The sequence below is a fragment of the Microtus pennsylvanicus genome, chromosome 6, assembly GCF_037038515.1.
Source record: "Microtus pennsylvanicus isolate mMicPen1 chromosome 6, mMicPen1.hap1, whole genome shotgun sequence".
NCBI lineage: Eukaryota > Metazoa > Chordata > Mammalia > Rodentia > Cricetidae > Microtus > Microtus pennsylvanicus.
Genome location: NC_134584.1, coordinates 95,261,875 through 95,281,859, shown reverse-complemented (window position 1 = coordinate 95,281,859; position 19,985 = coordinate 95,261,875). Strand labels below are relative to the sequence as shown.

General features: G+C 38.0%; 2 protein-coding genes and 2 pseudogenes across 2 annotated transcripts in view; 1 reads left to right on the top strand and 3 right to left on the bottom strand.

Moving 5' to 3' along the window:
• Positions 1-19,985, bottom strand: part of Bbs2 (Bardet-Biedl syndrome 2) — a 353,246-nt gene that overhangs the window by 276,090 nt on the left and 57,171 nt on the right. The gene's annotated exons all lie outside the window — the stretch shown is intronic.
• Positions 1-19,985, top strand: part of LOC142852271 (ubiquitin carboxyl-terminal hydrolase CYLD-like) — a 77,318-nt gene that overhangs the window by 29,928 nt on the left and 27,405 nt on the right. The window contains 7 exon segments of the mRNA XM_075976890.1: positions 44-142; positions 2,719-2,835; positions 3,818-3,916; positions 6,492-6,608; positions 7,591-7,689; positions 10,266-10,382; positions 11,359-11,457. Of these exon segments, the coding sequence (XP_075833005.1) occupies positions 44-142; positions 2,719-2,835; positions 3,818-3,916; positions 6,492-6,608; positions 7,591-7,689; positions 10,266-10,382; positions 11,359-11,457 (747 nt within the window).
• LOC142852708 (small ribosomal subunit protein eS7-like) lies at positions 11,648-12,420 on the bottom strand (annotated as a pseudogene).
• LOC142852707 (small ribosomal subunit protein eS7-like) lies at positions 16,164-19,961 on the bottom strand (annotated as a pseudogene).

Sequence of the window (19,985 nt, the reverse complement as noted above, 5' to 3'; positions counted from 1 at the left end):
TGTTTCTTCCATATATAGTTAAAAAGTATGTTTACTATTTCAGAGAGCATGACACCGGAAAGGAGGCCTCCGGAACTTGCCTTTATGTCAAGAGGTGTTGGTGACAACGCTTTATCTAGTCATAATGAACCGAAGGTTACAAGTATGGAGGCCATTCTTGATAGTTTACATGATAATATGATTCTCCAAGATGTTAAATAAGCTATATGTTATTGTGTGTGTGTATATATATATGTATATATATGTATACATATAATTTGTTCCTACACTTTATGTAAACTAAAATTTTATGTACATGATTTTAAGTGAGGATGTAGTAAAGAAACCACCGAAATGGCCAGCCTATGCGCGGTGGAGGGAGCTTTTTATTTGGATAAGAGAGAGAACAGCTGGCGGTGTTACATGCCTTCAATCCCAGCTCTCAGGAGGCAAAGGCAGGTGGATCTCTGTGTTTGAGGCCAGCCTGGTTGACAGAGCAAGTTCCAGCAAAAAACCCTAGAGGGGGAGAGAGAGAGGGAGGGAAGGAGCATCTAATACACACCAGAAAGTTTCGACCTGTGTTCTGCTTGTTTTACTGAGCTTTGTCTAAATGAACCTTTAGGAGCTGACTGCCATGCATTCACACGGAGTATCCACAGTTTCACTTGGGAAGAACAAGTCCCCGAGGATGGTGTCATGTACAGCTGCCAGGGTGCAGCTGTTGGGTGCTTTTGCTTATTTTTTTGTACAGCTTTTCTGAGTTGGCTTGGGCAGAATCTTCTTTGAGCATTGAAGACTGCATGGTTGCCACTAAACTTTTTCTCTAATTCATGAACCAGCCAGACTTGGATTTTCTGGAAAGATTTCTGCTGAGAAACTGGTGCTAAAATAAGGATTGCTTTCTGACCATCACCAGCTTCCTTGGCTGTGGTGGGTGATACTAAGTTTTCAAGCTGTGCCTTGAGATCTGAGTTCATCTCCAGCTCAAGCAGTGCATGAAGATGCTAGACTCGAAGTCATGTCTTCTTGTCATCAGGCTTCCTAGTCTTGTTGCTTGAGCTGATGCTGGCCTTCTCCTGAAAGGAGGAAAGTACCACTGGTCATATGGGTCGTGGACTACATTGTCCGCCATTGACAGGCACAGGCCGAATATTCCACCACATCCCTAACAAGGGCACAGAGCCTCGGAGGTCCATCCTCCTAAACTACAAAGTGCAAAAAAATGTGTTAATAAAATTCTAAGATGTTTATATTGTAAATGTAAAAAAAATAAATTATTTCTTTTGTAATTTTGGGATCAAAGTCAACAGAACCTTATAAGCTAGGTAAGTACTTTTTTACTCAGGTATTGTTCCAGACACTGAGATTACTTTTTTATTTTTATTTCTTTTTTGGTGCTTGCATCAAGTCTGACATCTTACACAAACTAATATAAGACTCTACTCCTGAGCCATATATGCACCCAAAACCTGAATGTTTTTTAACTTAAATTGTTCATCAGCTTGTATGATCACATTTGAAGTTTATGAAGGGAAATTATAATGATGAGCCACTTATTCCTGGGATGAGTTCTGAGAAGTGCATCATTCGGCAGTTTGTTTTTGTGTGTGACTTTTTTTATGAGACCTCTTGCTTGTTCCCAGCTGCTCAGCCCCAAAATAATCACACAGAAACCCTATTATTTGCAATACTGTTTGGCCAATAGCTTAAGCATATTTCTGGCTAACTCATCTTAAATTAACCCATCTCCATTAATCTGTGTATTGCCACGAGGCTGTGGCTTACCAGGTAAAGTCTGGCATCTCCTGTGGGGCTATATGGCTTCTCACTGACTCTGCCCTTCTTCCTCCCAGCATTCAGTTTTCCCCACCTAGCTCTGTTCAACTCTATCAGGCCAAACCAATTTCTTTATTAACCAATGGTATTCACAGCATGCGGAGGGGAATCCCACATCATGTGACCATCATAGAATGCACTTCACAGCCCTTGGTGAAAGAACTTTGTGTATGTCTAGGCTCTATAACACTGCTGGATGTTCTTTTGTTGACTGCAACGGGGTTTCATCCTGTGGATCGTGACCCCTTTGGGGTTTGAATGACCCTTTTATTGGGGTCGTTTAAGACCATTGGAAAAGAAAGATATTTATATTACAATTCATAAAGTTGGTAAAATTGCAGTTATAAAGTAACAATGAAAATAATTTTCTGGTTGGGGTTTGCCACAGTTTGAGGTATTGTATTAAAGGGTGGCAGAATTAGGAAGGTGGAAAACCACTGTTATATGGTATGAATGATAGAGGTGAAATTCATGAGCCAGTAATTTCATCAAAGTAGAGGTGACATTGAAAAATAGACTACATGGAATGATTTTTTTTTTGTCCAGATTTCTTTAGATAGTCTGTAGTGTCCTGGAACTTGCTCAATAGACCAGGATGGCCTCAAACTCAGATGTGCCTGCCTCTACTAAGTGCTGGGATTAAAGGCTCGTGTCACCACTGACCACCAGAATGGTTTCTTAGAGCTTTAATATAAACGGCTAACTTTTATATTAATTTTATAACTCCTACTCTCTTCTGTGTTGACTAATTACCAAACTTTTAAAGCCAAAGCCAATACAATATTATGTATATGTATATTAGTTGTGTGAGCAGTTGTTATACCATACGCATGTTAATTTATTTATAAAAGTTCTTTTTATAACATATTGGCTTTTTAAAAAGGAACTTTTCTTGTTCCATAGGATCTACCTCAGACCCGGGATGTATAAGCAGTTCTGGATTATTTCATACCTTACGTGCATCATCTGTTGATTCAAAACAACAATCCAAATCCAAAAATTCATGGTATATTGATGAAGGTAATCTATAATTTTAGTCCTCTTTATAATGGTACCCTCTGTTTAATGTGTACGGGGAAATGACTTTTTCATCAATATTTGTTGTTTGGAAACAGTGAATAGATCATAGCTCATATGACAATATTGCTGAACTAAAATATTAAACATAGTTTGATCTACACTGTTATTAGGGTTGAGGATACATTTGAAATATGTTAGTAGTCTGGGTTTTGTTTTGCTTTGTTTTTTTTTCCCGAGACAGAGTTTCTCTGTATAAAAAGTCCTTGCTGTCATAGAACTTGGATTATTGATTTGTGTGGAATTCTCTGCTTTTCCTGTTTGCATTTGTTTGTATACATATTTGTTATTCTTAATGCATGTTATGTTTAAAGGTGGAAACATACTTAGTAGTGAGTGCATTCCTAACTGATTTGTCTCCTACCCAGGTTTTTATCAAGCTGTGTTCTGTGAAATACACTGATCCAGCATACTTGGGTGGCTGAGAAAGTTTTATCAAGTCAGTTTAGTGCAGCACATTGGTTAGAGGTTGTCCAGGCACATGGGCATGTAAAGGCTCCGGTTTTTACAGTAAACAGATTGTCCATGTTTATCTTGGCGCACTCCATAAATGTTTGAGTGTAAAACGCTGTAATGTGTAGGGTTGTGCTGGGCATGCTGATCTGGAAAATGGAACAAAAATTATGAATAAGGTTTTCTTTAAAGCTTTTTAAAACTTCAAATAAAATCGACTGCATCTGATTAACTTTTCAAATATTAAAGCATTTTGATAACTGATGATTATATTTTCTTACAGAAATTATATTTTTAAGTACAGTGTTGATTTTTTTCACCTGAGGAATTACCTTTCAGTACTGTGGAGTCTTTAAAGAGAATCTGTAAGAATATAAAGATTGTGCTTTTTTTGTTGGAAAGGATCTCTTTGTTTTTTATGCTAAACTATGTTTCTTCCATATATAGTTAAAAAGTATGTTTACTATTTCAGAGAGCATGACACCGGAAAGGAGGCCTCCGGAACTTGCCTTTATGTCAAGAGGTGTTGGTGACAACGCTTTATCTAGTCATAATGAACCGAAGGTTACAAGTATGGAGGCCATTCTTGATAGTTTACATGATAATATGATTCTCCAAGATGTTAAATAAGCTATATGTTATTGTGTGTGTGTATATATATATGTATATATATGTATACATATAATTTGTTCCTACACTTTATGTAAACTAAAATTTTATGTACATGATTTTAAGTGAGGATGTAGTAAAGAAACCACCGTAATGGCCAGCCTATGCGCGGTGGAGGGAGCTTTTTATTTGGATAAGAGAGAGAACAGCTGGCGGTGTTACATGCCTTCAATCCCAGCTCTCAGGAGGCAAAGGCAGGTGGATCTCTGTGTTTGAGGCCAGCCTGGTTGACAGAGCAAGTCCCAGCAAAAAACCCTAGAGGGGGAGAGAGAGAGGGAGGGAAGGAGCATCTAATACACACCAGAAAGTTTCGACCTGTGTTCTGCTTGTTTTACTGAGCTTTGTCTAAATGAACCTTTAGGAGCTGACTGCCATGCATTCACACGGAGTATCCACAGTTTCACTTGGGAAGAACAAGTCCCCGAGGATGGTGTCATGTACAGCTGCCAGGGTGCAGCTGTTGGGTGCTTTTGCTTATTTTTTTGTACAGCTTTTCTGAGTTGGCTTGGGCAGAATCTTCTTTGAGCATTGAAGACTGCATGGTTGCCACTAAACTTTTTCTCTAATTCATGAACCAGCCAGACTTGGATTTTCTGGAAAGATTTCTGCTGAGAAACTGGTGCTAAAATAAGGATTGCTTTCTGACCATCACCAGCTTCCTTGGCTGTGGTGGGTGATACTAAGTTTTCAAGCTGTGCCTTGAGATCTGAGTTCATCTCCAGCTCAAGCAGTGCATGAAGATGCTAGACTCGAAGTCATGTCTTCTTGTCATCAGGCTTCCTAGTCTTGTTGCTTGAGCTGATCCTGACCATCTCCTGAAAGGAGGAAAGTACCACTGGTCATATGGGTCGTGGACTACATTGTCCGCCATTGACAGGCACAGGCCGAATATTCCACCACATCCCTAACGAGGGCACAGAGCCTCGGAGGTCCATCCTCCTAAACTACAAAGTGCAAAAAATTGTGTTAATAAAATTCTAAGATGTTTATATTGTAAATGTAAAAAAAATAAATTATTTCTTTTGTAATTTTGGGATCAAAGTCAACAGAACCTTATAAGCTAGGTAAGTACTTTTTTACTCAGGTATTGTTCCAGACACTGAGATTACTTTTTTATTTTTATTTCTTTTTTGGTGCTTGCATCAAGTCTGACATCTTACACAAACTAATATAAGACTCTACTCCTGAGCCATATATGCACCCAAAACCTGAATGTTTTTTAACTTAAATTGTTCATCAGCTTGTATGATCACATTTGAAGTTTATGAAGGGAAATTATAATGATGAGCCACTTATTACTGGGATGAGTTCTGAGAAGTGCATCATTCGGCAGTTTGTTTTTGTGTGTGACTTTTTTTATGAGACCTCTTGCTTGTTCCCAGCTGCTCAGCCCCAAAATAATCACACAGAAACCCTATTATTTGCAATACTGTTTGGCCAATAGCTTAAGCATATTTCTGGCTAACTCATCTTAAATTAACCCATCTCCATTAATCTGTGTATTGCCACGAGGCTGTGGCTTACCAGGTAAAGTCTGGCATCTCCTGTGGGGCTATATGGCTTCTCACTGACTCTGCCCTTCTTCCTCCCAGCATTCAGTTTTCCCCACCTAGCTCTGTTCAACTCTATCAGGCCAAACCAATTTCTTTATTAACCAATGGTATTCACAGCATGCGGAGGGGAATCCCACATCATGTGACCATCATAGAATGCACTTCACAGCCCTTGGTGAAAGAACTTTGTGTATGTCTAGGCTCTATAACACTGCTGGATGTTCTTTTGTTGACTGCAACGGGGTTTCATCCTGTGGATCGTGACCCCTTTGGGGTTTGAATGACCCTTTTATTGGGGTCGTTTAAGACCATTGGAAAAGAAAGATATTTATATTACAATTCATAAAGTTGGTAAAATTGCAGTTATAAAGTAACAATGAAAATAATTTTCTGGTTGGGGTTTGCCACAGTTTGAGGTATTGTATTAAAGGGTGGCAGAATTAGGAAGGTGGAAAACCACTGTTATATGGTATGAATGATAGAGGTGAAATTCATGAGCCAGTAATTTCATCAAAGTAGAGGTGACATTGAAAAATAGACTACATGGAATGATTTTTTTTTGTCCAGATTTCTTTAGATAGTCTGTAGTGTCCTGGAACTTGCTCAATAGACCAGGATGGCCTCAAACTCAGATGTGCCTGCCTCTACTAAGTGCTGGGATTAAAGGCTCGTGTCACCACTGACCACCAGAATGGTTTCTTAGAGCTTTAATATAAACGGCTAACTTTTATATTAATTTTATAACTCCTACTCTCTTCTGTGTTGACTAATTACCAAACTTTTAAAGCCAAAGCCAATACAATATTATGTATATGTATATTAGTTGTGTGAGCAGTTGTTATACCATACGCATGTTAATTTATTTATAAAAGTTCTTTTTATAACATATTGGCTTTTTAAAAAGGAACTTTTCTTGTTCCATAGGATCTACCTCAGACCCGGGATGTATAAGCAGTTCTGGATTATTTCATACCTTACGTGCATCATCTGTTGATTCAAAACAACAATCCAAATCCAAAAATTCATGGTATATTGATGAAGGTAATCTATAATTTTAGTCCTCTTTATAATGGTACCCTCTGTTTAATGTGTACGGGGAAATGACTTTTTCATCAATATTTGTTGTTTGGAAACAGTGAATAGATCATAGCTCATATGACAATATTGCTGAACTAAAATATTAAACATAGTTTGATCTACACTGTTATTAGGGTTGAGGATACATTTGAAATATGTTAGTAGTCTGGGTTTTGTTTTGCTTTGTTTTTTTTTCCCGAGACAGAGTTTCTCTGTATAAAAAGTCCTTGCTGTCATAGAACTTGGATTATTGATTTGTGTGTAATTCTCTGCTTTTCCTGTTTGCATTTGTTTGTATACATATTTGTTATTCTTAATGCATGTTATGTTTAAAGGTGGAAACATACTTAGTAGTGAGTGCATTCCTAACTGATTTGTCTCCTACCCAGGTTTTTATCAAGCTGTGTTCTGTGAAATACACTGATCCAGCATACTTGGGTGGCTGAGAAAGTTTTATCAAGTCAGTTTAGTGCAGCACATTGGTTAGAGGTTGTCCAGGCACATGGGCATGTAAAGGCTCCGGTTTTTACAGTAAACAGATTGTCCATGTTTATCTTGGCGCACTCCATAAATGTTTGAGTGTAAAACGCTGTAATGTGTAGGGTTGTGCTGGGCATGCTGATCTGGAAAATGGAACAAAAATTATGAATAAGGTTTTCTTTAAAGCTTTTTAAAACTTCAAATAAAATCGACTGCATCTGATTAACTTTTCAAAAATTAAAGCATTTTGATAACTGATGATTATATTTTCTTACAGAAATTATATTTTTAAGTACAGTGTTGATTTTTTTCACCTGAGGAATTACCTTTCAGTACTGTGGAGTCTTTAAAGAGAATCTGTAAGAATATAAAGATTGTGCTTTTTTTGTTGGAAAGGATCTCTTTGTTTTTTATGCTAAACTATGTTTCTTCCATATATAGTTAAAAAGTATGTTTACTATTTCAGAGAGCATGACACCGGAAAGGAGGCCTCCGGAACTTGCCTTTATGTCAAGAGGTGTTGGTGACAACGCTTTATCTAGTCATAATGAACCGAAGGTTACAAGTATGGAGGCCATTCTTGATAGTTTACATGATAATATGATTCTCCAAGATGTTAAATAAGCTATATGTTATTGTGTGTGTGTATATATATATGTATATATATGTATACATATAATTTGTTCCTACACTTTATGTAAACTAAAATTTTATGTACATGATTTTAAGTGAGGATGTAGTAAAGAAACCACCGAAATGGCCAGCCTATGCGCGGTGGAGGGAGCTTTTTATTTGGATAAGAGAGAGAACAGCTGGCGGTGTTACATGCCTTCAATCCCAGCTCTCAGGAGGCAAAGGCAGGTGGATCTCTGTGTTTGAGGCCAGCCTGGTTAGCAGAGCAAGTTCCAGCAAAAAACCCTAGAGGGGGAGAGAGAGAGGGAGGGAAGGAGCATCTAATACACACCAGAAAGTTTCGACCTGTGTTCTGCTTGTTTTACTGAGCTTTGTCTAAATGAACCTTTAGGAGCTGACTGCCATGCATTCACACGGAGTATCCACAGTTTCACTTGGGAAGAACAAGTCCCCGAGGATGGTGTCATGTACAGCTGCCAGGGTGCAGCTGTTGGGTGCTTTTGCTTATTTTTTTGTACAGCTTTTCTGAGTTGGCTTGGGCAGAATCTTCTTTGAGCATTGAAGACTGCATGGTTGCCACTAAACTTTTTCTCTAATTCATGAACCAGCCAGACTTGGATTTTCTGGAAAGATTTCTGCTGAGAAACTGGTGCTAAAATAAGGATTGCTTTCTGACCATCACCAGCTTCCTTGGCTGTGGTGGGTGATACTAAGTTTTCAAGCTGTGCCTTGAGATCTGAGTTCATCTCCAGCTCAAGCAGTGCATGAAGATGCTAGACTCGAAGTCATGTCTTCTTGTCATCAGGCTTCCTAGTCTTGTTGCTTGAGCTGATCCTGACCATCTCCTGAAAGGAGGAAAGTACCACTGGTCATATGGGTCGTGGACTACATTGTCCGCCATTGACAGGCACAGGCCGAATATTCCACCACATCCCTAACGAGGGCACAGAGCCTCGGAGGTCCATCCTCCTAAACTACAAAGTGCAAAAAATTGTGTTAATAAAATTCTAAGATGTTTATATTGTAAATGTAAAAAAAATAAATTATTTCTTTTGTAATTTTGGGATCAAAGTCAACAGAACCTTATAAGCTAGGTAAGTACTTTTTTACTCAGGTATTGTTCCAGACACTGAGATTACTTTTTTATTTTTATTTCTTTTTTGGTGCTTGCATCAAGTCTGACATCTTACACAAACTAATATAAGACTCTACTCCTGAGCCATATATGCACCCAAAACCTGAATGTTTTTTAACTTAAATTGTTCATCAGCTTGTATGATCACATTTGAAGTTTATGAAGGGAAATTATAATGATGAGCCACTTATTCCTGGGATGAGTTCTGAGAAGTGCATCATTCGGCAGTTTGTTTTTGTGTGTGACTTTTTTTATGAGACCTCTTGCTTGTTCCCAGCTGCTCAGCCCCAAAATAATCACACAGAAACCCTATTATTTGCAATACTGTTTGGCCAATAGCTTAAGCATATTTCTGGCTAACTCATCTTAAATTAACCCATCTCCATTAATCTGTGTATTGCCACGAGGCTGTGGCTTACCAGGTAAAGTCTGGCATCTCCTGTGGGGCTATATGGCTTCTCACTGACTCTGCCCTTCTTCCTCCCAGCATTCAGTTTTCCCCACCTAGCTCTGTTCAACTCTATCAGGCCAAACCAATTTCTTTATTAACCAATGGTATTCACAGCATGCGGAGGGGAATCCCACATCATGTGACCATCATAGAATGCACTTCACAGCCCTTGGTGAAAGAACTTTGTGTATGTCTAGGCTCTATAACACTGCTGGATGTTCTTTTGTTGACTGCAACGGGGTTTCATCCTGTGGATCGTGACCCCTTTGGGGTTTGAATGACCCTTTTATTGGGGTCGTTTAAGACCATTGGAAAAGAAAGATATTTATATTACAATTCATAAAGTTGGTAAAATTGCAGTTATAAAGTAACAATGAAAATAATTTTCTGGTTGGGGTTTGCCACAGTTTGAGGTATTGTATTAAAGGGTGGCAGAATTAGGAAGGTGGAAAACCACTGTTATATGGTATGAATGATAGAGGTGAAATTCATGAGCCAGTAATTTCATCAAAGTAGAGGTGACATTGAAAAATAGACTACATGGAATGATTTTTTTTTTGTCCAGATTTCTTTAGATAGTCTGTAGTGTCCTGGAACTTGCTCAATAGACCAGGATGGCCTCAAACTCAGATGTGCCTGCCTCTACTAAGTGCTGGGATTAAAGGCTCGTGTCACCACTGACCACCAGAATGGTTTCTTAGAGCTTTAATATAAACGGCTAACTTTTATATTAATTTTATAACTCCTACTCTCTTCTGTGTTGACTAATTACCAAACTTTTAAAGCCAAAGCCAATACAATATTATGTATATGTATATTAGTTGTGTGAGCAGTTGTTATACCATACGCATGTTAATTTATTTATAAAAGTTCTTTTTATAACATATTGGCTTTTTAAAAAGGAACTTTTCTTGTTCCATAGGATCTATCTCAGACCCGGGATGTATAAGCAGTTCTGGATTATTTCATACCTTACGTGCATCATCTGTTGATTCAAAACAACAATCCAAATCCAAAAATTCATGGTATATTGATGAAGGTAATCTATAATTTTAGTCCTCTTTATAATGGTACCCTCTGTTTAATGTGTAAGGGGAAATGACTTTTTCATCAATATTTGTTAAGTTTGGAAACAGTGAATAGCTCATATGACAATATTGCTGAACTAAAATATTAAACATAGTTTGATCTACACTGTTATTAGGGTTGAGGATACATTTGAAATATGTTAGTAGTCTGGGTTTTGTTTTGCTTTGTTTTTTTTTTCCCGAGACAGAGTTTCTCTGTATAAAAAGTCCTTGCTGTCCTAGAACTTGCATTATTGATTTGTGTGTAATTCTCTGCTTTCCTGTTTGCATTTGTTTGTATACATATTTGTTATTCTTAATGCATGTTATGTTTAAAGGTGGAAACATACTTAGTAGTGAGTGCATTCCTAACTGATTTGTCTCCTACCCAGGTTTTTATCAAGCTGTGTTCTGTGAAATACACTGATCCAGCATACTTGGGTGGCTGAGAAAGTTTTATCAAGTCAGTTTAGTGCAGCACATTGGTTAGAGGTTGTCCAGGCATGTGGGCATGTAAAGGCTCCAGTTTTTACAGTAAACAGATTGTCCATGTTTATCTTGGCACACTCCATAAACGCTTGAGTGTAAAACGCTGTAATGTGTAGGGTTGTGCTGGGCATGCTGAACTGGAAAATGTAACAAAAATTATGAATAAGGTTTTCTTTAAAGCTTTTTAAAACTTCAAATAAAATCGACTGCATCTGACTAACTTTTCAAAAATTAAAGCATTTTGATAACTGATGATTACATTTTCTTACAGAAATTATATTTTTAAGTACAGTGTTGATTTTTTTCACCTGAGGAATTACCTTTCAGTACTGTGGAGTCTTTAACCTAATCTGTAAGAATATAAAGATTGTGCTTTTTTTGTTGGAAAGGATCTCTTTGTTTTTTATGCTAAACTATGTTTCTTCCATATATAGTTAAAAAGTATGTTTACTATTTCAGAGAGCATGACACCGGAAAGGAGGCCTCCGGAACTTGCCTTTATGTCAAGAGGTGTTGGTGACAACGCTTTATCTAGTCATAATGAACCGAAGGTTACAAGTATGGAGGCCATTCTTGATAGTTTACACGATAATATGATTCCCCAAGATGTTAAATAAGCTATATGTTATTGTGTGTGTGTGTATATATATGTATACATATAATTTGTTCCTACACTTTATGTAAACTAAAATTTTATGTACATGATTTTAAGTGAGGATGTAGTAAAGAAACCACCGAAATGGCCAGCCTATGAGCGGTGGAGGGAGCTTTTTATTTGGATAAGTGAGAGAACAGCTGGCGGTGTTACATGCCTTCAATCCCAGCTCTCAGGAGGCAAAGGCAGGTGGATCTCTGTGTTTGAGGCCAACCTGGTTGACAGAGCAAGTTCCAGCAAAAAACCCTAGAGGGGGAGAGAGAGAGGGAGGGAAGGAGCTTCTAATACACACCAGAAAAAAGTTTCGACCTGTGTTCTGCTTGTTCTACTGAGCTTTGTCTAAATGAACCTTTAGGAGCTGACTGCCATGCATTCACACGGAGTATCCACAGTTTCACTTGGGAAGAACAAGTCCCCGAGGATGGTGTCATGTACAGCTGCCAGGGTGCAGCTGTTGGATGCTTTTGCTTATTTTTTTGTACAGCTTTTCTGAGTTGGCTTGGGCAGAATCTTCTTTGAGCATTGAAGACTGCATGGTTGCCACTAAACCTTTTCTCTAATTCATGAACCAGCCAGACTTGGATTTTCTGGAAAGATTTCTGCTGAGAAACTGGTGCTAAAATAAGGATTGCTTTCTGACCATCACCAGCTTCCTTGGCTGTGGTGGGTGATACTAAGTTTCCAAGCTGTGCCATGAGATCTGAGTTCATCTCCAGCTCAAGCAGTGCATGAGAGATGCTAGACTCGAAGTCATGTCTTCTTGTCATCAGGCTTCCTAGTCTTGTTGCTTGAGCTGATCCTGACCATCTCCTGAAAGGAGGAAAGTACCACTGGTCATATGGGTCGTGGACTACATTGTCCGCCATTGACAGGCACAGGCCGAATATTCCACCACATCCCTAACGAGGGCACAGAGCCTCGGAGGTCCATCCTCCTAAACTACAAAGTGCAAAAAATTGTGTTAATAAAATTCTAAGATGTTTATATTGTAAATGTAAAAAAAATAAATTATTTCTTTTGTAATTTTGGGATCAAAGTCAACAGGACCTTATAAGCTAGGTAAGTACTTTTTTACTCAGGTATTGTTCCAGACACTGAGATTACTTTTTTATTTTTATTTCTTTTTTGGTGCTTGCATCAAGTCTGACATCTTACACAAACTAATATAAGACTCTACTCCTGATTCATATATGCACCCAAAACCTGAATGTTTTTTAACTTAAATTGTTCATCAGCTTGTATGATCACATTTGAAGTTTATGAAGGGAAATTATAATGATAAGCCACTTATTCCTAGGATGAGTTCTGAGAAGTGCATCATTCCGCAGTTTGTTTTTGTGTGTGACTTTTTTTATGAGACCTCTTGCTTGTTCCCAGCTGCTCAGCCCCAAAATAATCACACAGAAACCCTATTATTTGCAATACTGTTTGGCCAATAGCTTAAGCACATTTCTGGCTAACTCATCTTAAATTAACCCATCTCCATTAATCTGTGTATTGCCACGAGGCTGTGGCTTACCAGGTAAAGTTCTGGCATCTCCTGTGGGGCTATATGGCTTCTCACTGACTCTGCCCTTCTTCCTCCCAGCATTCAGTTTTCCCCACCTAGCTCTGTTCAACTCTATCAGGCCAAACCAATTTCTTTATTAACCAATGGTATTCACAGCATGCGGAGGGGAATCCCACATCATGTGACCATCATAGAATGCACTTCACAGCCCTTGGTGAAAGAACTTTGTGTATGTCTAGGCTCTATAACACTGCTGGATGTTCTTTTCTTGACTGCAACGGGGTTTCATCCTGTGGATCGTGACCCCTTTGGGGTTTGAATGACCCTTTTATTGGGGTCGTTTAAGACCATTGGAAAAGAAAGATATTTATATTACAATTCATAAAGGTGGTAAAATTGCAGTTATAAAGTAACAATGAAAATAATTTTCTGGTTGGGGTTTGCCACAGTTTGAGGTATTGTATTAAAGGGTGGCAGAATTAGGAAGGTGGAAAACCACTGTTATATGGTATGAATGATAGAGGTGAAATTCGTGAGCCAGTAATTTCATCAAAGTAGAGGTGACATTGAAAAATAGACTACATGGAATGATTTTTTTTTGTCCAGATTTCTTTAGATAGTCTGTAGTTTCCTGGAACTTGCTCAATAGACCAGGATGGCCTCAAACTCAGATGTGTCTGCCTCTACTAAGTGCTGGGATTAAAGGCTCGTGTCACCACTGACCACCAGAATGGTTTCTTAGAGCTTTAATATAAACGGCTCACTTTTATATTAATTTTATAACTCCTACTCTTCTGTGTTGACTAATTACCAAACTTTTAAAGCCAAAGCCAATACAATGTTATGTATATGTATTTTAGTTGTGTGAGCAGTTGTTATACCATACGCATGTTAATTTATTTATAAAATTTCTTTTTATAACATATTGGCTTTTTAAAAGGGAACTTTTCTTGTTCCATAGGATCTACCTCAGACCCAGGAAGTATAAGCAGTTCTGAATTATATTATACCTTAAGTGAGTCATCTGTCGACTCACAACAACAATCCAAATCCAAAAATTCATGGTATATTGATGAAGGTAATCTATAATTTTAGTCCTCTTTATAATGGTACCCTCAGTTTAATATGTAAGGGGAAATGACTTTTTCGTCATATTTGTTAATTTTGGAAACAGTGAATAGATCATAGCTAATATGACAATATTGCTGAACTAAAATATTAAACATAGTTTGAACTACACTGTTATTAGGGTTGAGGATACATTTGAAATATGTTAGTAGTCTGGGTTTTTTTGCTTCTTTTTTTTTCTCGAGACAGAGTTTCTCTGTATAAAAAGTCCTTGCTGTCCTAGAACTTGCATTATTGATTTGTGTGTAATTCTCTGCTTTTCCTGTTTGCATTTGTTTGTATACATATTTGTTATTCTTAATGCATGTTATGTTTAAAGGTGGAAACATACTTAGTAGTGAGTGCATTCCTAACTCTGATTTGTCTCCTACCCAGGTTTTTATCAAGCTGTGTTCTGTGAAATACACTGATCCAGCAAACTTGGGTGGCTGAGAAAGTTTTATCAAGTCAGTTTAGTGCAGCACATTGGTTAGAGGTTGTCCAGGCACGTGGGCATGCAAAGGCTCCGGTTTTTACAGTAAACAGATTGTCCATGTTTATCTTGGCACACTCCATAAACGCTTGAGTGTAAAATGCAGTAATGTGTAGGGTTGTGCTGGGCATGCTGAACTGGAAAATGTAACAAAAATTATGAATAAGGTTTTCTTTAAAGCTTTTTAAAACTTCAAATAAAATTGACTGCATCTGACTAACTTTTCAAAAATTAAAGCATTTTGATAACTGATGATTACATTTTCTTACAGAAATTATATTTTTAAGTACAGTGTTGATTTTTTTCACCTGAGGAATTACCTTTCAGTACTGTGGAGTCTTTAACCTAATCTGTAAGACTATAAAGATTGTGCTTTTTTTGTTGGAAAGGATTTCTTTGTTTTTTATGCTAAACTATGTTTCTTCCATATATAGTTAAAAAGCATGTTTACTATTTCAGAGAGCATGACACCGGAAAGGAGGTCTCCCGAACTTGCCTTTTTGTCAAGAGGTGTTGGTGACAACGCTTTATCTAGTCATAATGAACCAAACGTTACAGGTATGGAGGCCATTCTTGATAGTTTACATGATAATATGATTCTCCAAGATGTTAAATAAGCTATATGTTATTGTGTGTGTGTGTATATATATATATATGTATGTATACATATAATTTGTTCCTACACTTTATGTAAACTAAAATTTTATGTACATGATTTTAAGTGAGGATGTAGTAAAGAAACCACCGAAATGGCCAGCCTATGAGCTGTGGAGGGAGCTTTTTATTTGGATAAGAGAGAGAACAGCTGGCGGTGTTACATGCCTTCAATCCCAGCTCTCAGGAGGCAAAGGCAGGTGGATCTCTGTGTTTGAGGCCAACCTGGTTGACAGAGCAAGTTCCAGCAAAAAACCCTAGAGGGAGAGAGAGAGAGGGAGGGAAGGAGCTTCTAATACACACCAGAAAAAAGTTTCGACCTGTGTTCTGCTTGTTCTACTGAGCTTTGTCTAAATGAACCTTTAGGAGCTGACTGCCATGCATTCACACGGAGTATCCACAGTTTCACTTGGGAAGAACAAGTCCCCGAGGATGGTGTCATGTACAGCTGCCAGGGTGCAGCTGTTGGGTGCTTTTGCTTATTTTTTTGTACAGCTTTTCTGAGTTGGCTTGGGCAGAATCTTCTTTGGGCATTGAAGACTGTATGGTTGCCACTAAACTTTTTCTCTAATTCATGAACCAGCCAGACTTAGATTTTCTGGAAAGATTTCTGCTGAGAAACTGGTGCTAAAATAAGGATTGCTTTCTGACCATCACCAGCTTCCTTGGCTGTGGTGGGTGATACTAAGTTTCCAAGCTGTGCCATGAGATCTAAGTTCATCTCCAGCTCAAGCAGTGCATGAGAGATGCTAGACTCGAAGTCATGTCTTCTTGTCATCAGGCTTCCTAGTCTTGTTGCTTGAGCTGATCCTGACCATCTCCTGAAAGGAGGAAAGTACCACTGGTCATATGGGTCGTGGACTACATTGTCCGCCATTGACAGGCACAGGCCGAATATTCCACCACATCCCTAACGAGGGCACAGAGCCTCGGAGGTCCATCCTCCTAAACTACAAAGTGCAAAAAATTGTGTTAATAAAATTCTAAGATGTTTATATTGTAAATGTAAAAAAAATAAATTATTTCTTTTGTAATTTTGGGATCAAAGTCAACAGAACCTTATAAGCTAGGTAAGTACTTTTTTACTCAGGTATTGTTCCAGACACTGAGATTACTTTTTTTTTTTATTTCTTTTTTGGTGCTTGCATCAAGTCTGACATCTTACACAAACTAATATAAGACTCTACTCCTGATTCATATATGCACCCAAAACCTGAATGTTTTTTAACTTAAATTGTTCATCAGCTTGTATGATCACATTTGAAGTTTATGAAGGGAAATTATAATGATAAGCCACTTATTCCTGGGATGAGTTCTGAGAAGTGCATCATTCGGCAGTTTGTTTTTGTGTGTGACTTTTTTTATGAGACCTCTTGCTTGTTCCCAGCTGCTCAGCCCAAAAATAATCACACAGAAACCCTATTATTTGCAATACTGTTTGGCCAATAGCTTAAGCACATTTCTGGCTAACTCATCTTAAATTAACCCATCTCCATTAATCTGTGTATTGCCACGAGGCTGTTGCTTACCAGGTAAAGTTCTGGCATCTCCTGTGGGGCTATATGGCTTCTCACTGACTCTGCCCTTCTTCCTCCCAGCATTCAGTTTTCCCCACCTAGCTCTGTTCAACTCTATCAGGCCAAACCAATTTCTTTATTAACCAATGGTATTCACAGCATGTGGAGGGGAATCCCACATGATGTGACCGTCATAGAATGCACTTCACAGCCCTTGGTGAAAGAACTTTGTGTATGTCTAGGCTCTATAACACTGCTGGATGTTCTTTTCTTGACTGCAACGGGGTTTCATCCTGTGGATCGTGACCCCTTTGGGGTTTGAATGACCCTTTTATTGGGGTCGTTTAAGACCATTGGAAAAGAAAGATATTTATATTACAATTCATAAAGGTGGTAAAATTGCAGTTATAAAGTAACAATGAAAATAATTTTCTGGTTGGGGTTTGCCACAGTTTGAAGTATTGTATTAAAGGGTGGCAGAATTAGGAAGGTGGAAAACCACTGTTATATGGTATGAATGATAGAGGTGAAATTCGTGAGCCAGTAATTTCATCAAAGTAGAGGTGACATTGAAAAATAGACTACATGAAATGATTTTTTTTTGTCCAGATTTCTTTAGATAGTCTGTAGTGTCCTGGAACTTGCTCAATAGACCAGGATGGCCTCAAACTCAGATGTGTCTGCCTCTACTAAGTGCTGGGATTAAAGGCTCGTGTCACCACTGACCACCAGAATGGTTTCTTAGAGCTTTAATATAAACGGCTCACTTTTATATTAATTTTATAACTCCTACTCTTCTGTGTTGACTAATTACCAAACTTTTAAAGCCAAAGCCAATACAATGTTATGTATATTAGTTGTGTGAGCAGTTGTTATACCATACGCATGTTAATTTATTTATAAAATTTCTTTTTATAACATATTGGCTTTTTAAAAGGGAACTTTTCTTGTTCCATAGGATCTACCTCAGACCCAGGAAGTATAAGCAGTTCTGAATTATATTATACCTTAAGTGAGTCATCTGTCGACTCACAACAACAATCCAAATCCAAAAATTCATGGTATATTGATGAAGGTAATCTATAATTTTAGTCCTCTTTATAATGGTACCCTCAGTTTAATATGTAAGGGGAAATGACTTTTTCGTCATATTTGTTAATTTTGGAAACAGTGAATAGATCATAGCTAATATGACAATATTGCTGAACTAAAATTTTAAACATAGTTTGAACTACACTGTTATTAGGGTTGAGGATACATTTGAAATATGTTAGTAGTCTGGGTTTTTATGCTTCTTTTTTTTTCTCGAGACAGAGTTTCTCTGTATAAAAAGTCCTTGCTGTCCTAGAACTTGCATTATTGATTTGTGTGTAATTCTCTGCTTTTCCTGTTTGCATTTGTTTGTATACATATTTGTTATTCTTAATGCATGTTATGTTTAAAGGTGGAAACATACTTAGTAGTGAGTGCATTCCTAACTCTGATTTATCTCCTACCCAGGTTTTTATCAAGCTGTGTTCTGTGAAATACACTGATCCAGCAAACTTGGGTGGCTGAGAAAGTTTTATCAAGTCAGTTTAGTGCAGCACATTGGTTAGAGGTTGTCCAGGCACGTGGGCATGCAAAGGCTCCGGTTTTTACAGTAAACAGATTGTCCATGTTTATCTTGGCACACTCCATAAACGCTTGAGTGTAAAATGCAGTAATGTGTAGGGTTGTGCTGGGCATGCTGATCTGGAAAATGGAACAAAAATTATGAATAAGGTTTTCTTTAAAGCTTTTTAAAACTTCAAATAAAATTGACTGCATCTGACTAACTTTTCAAAAATTAAAGCATTTTGATAACTGATGATTACATTTTCTTACAGAAATTATATTTTTAAGTACAGTGTTGATTTTTTTCACCTGAGGAATTACCTTTCAGTACTGTGGAGTCTTTAACCTAATCTGTAAGACTATAAAGATTGTGCTTTTTTTGTTGGAAAGGATTTCTTTGTTTTTTATGCTAAACTATGTTTCTTCCATATATAGTTAAAAAGCATGTTTACTATTTCAGAGAGCATGACACCGGAAAGGAGGTCTCCCGAACTTGCCTTTTTGTCAAGAGGTGTTGGTGACAACGCTTTATCTAGTCATAATGAACCAAACGTTACAGGTATGGAGGCCATTCTTGATAGTTTACATGATAATATGATTCTCCAAGATGTTAAATAAGCTATATGTTATTGTATGTGTGTGTGTATATATATATATGTATGTATACATATAATTTGTTCCTACACTTTATGTAAACTAAAATTTTATGTACATGATTTTAAGTGAGGATGTAGTAAAGAAACCACCGAAATGGCCAGCCTATGAGCTGTGGAGGGAGCTTTTTATTTGGATAAGAGAGAGAACAGCTGGCGGTGTTACATGCCTTCAATCCCAGCTCTCAGGAGGCAAAGGCAGGTGGATCTCTGTGTTTGAGGCCAGCCTGGTTGACAGAGCAAGTTCCAGCGAAAAACCCTAGAGTGGGAGAGAGAGAGGGAGGGAGGGAGCTTCTAATACACACCAGAAAAAGTTTCGACCTGTGTTCTGCTTGTTCTACTGAGCTTTGTCTAAATGAACCTTTAGGAGCTGACTGCCATGCATTCACACGGAGTATCCACAGTTTCACTTGGGAAGAACAAGTCCCCAAGGATGGTGTTATGTACAGCTGCCAGGGTGCAGCTTTTGGGTGCTTTTGCTTATTTTTTGTACTGCTTTACTGAGTTGGCATTGGCAGAATCTTCTTTGAGCAGCGAAGACTGCATGGTTGCCACTAAACTTTTTCTCTAATTCATGAACCAGCCAGACTTGGATTTTCTGGAAAGATTTCTGCTGAGAAACTGGTGCTAAAATAAGGATTGCTTTCTGACCATCACCAGTTTCCTTGGCTTTGGTGGGTGATACTAAGTTTCCAAGCTGTGCCATGAGATCTGAGTTCATCTCCAGCTCAAGCAGTGCATGAGAGATGCTAGACTCGAAGTCATGTCTTCTTGTCATCAGGCTTCCTTGTCTTGTTGCTTGAGCTGATGCTGGACTTCTCCTGAAAGGAGGAAAGTACCACTGGTCATATGGGTCGTGGACTACATTGTCCGCCATTGACAGGCACAGGCCGAATATTCC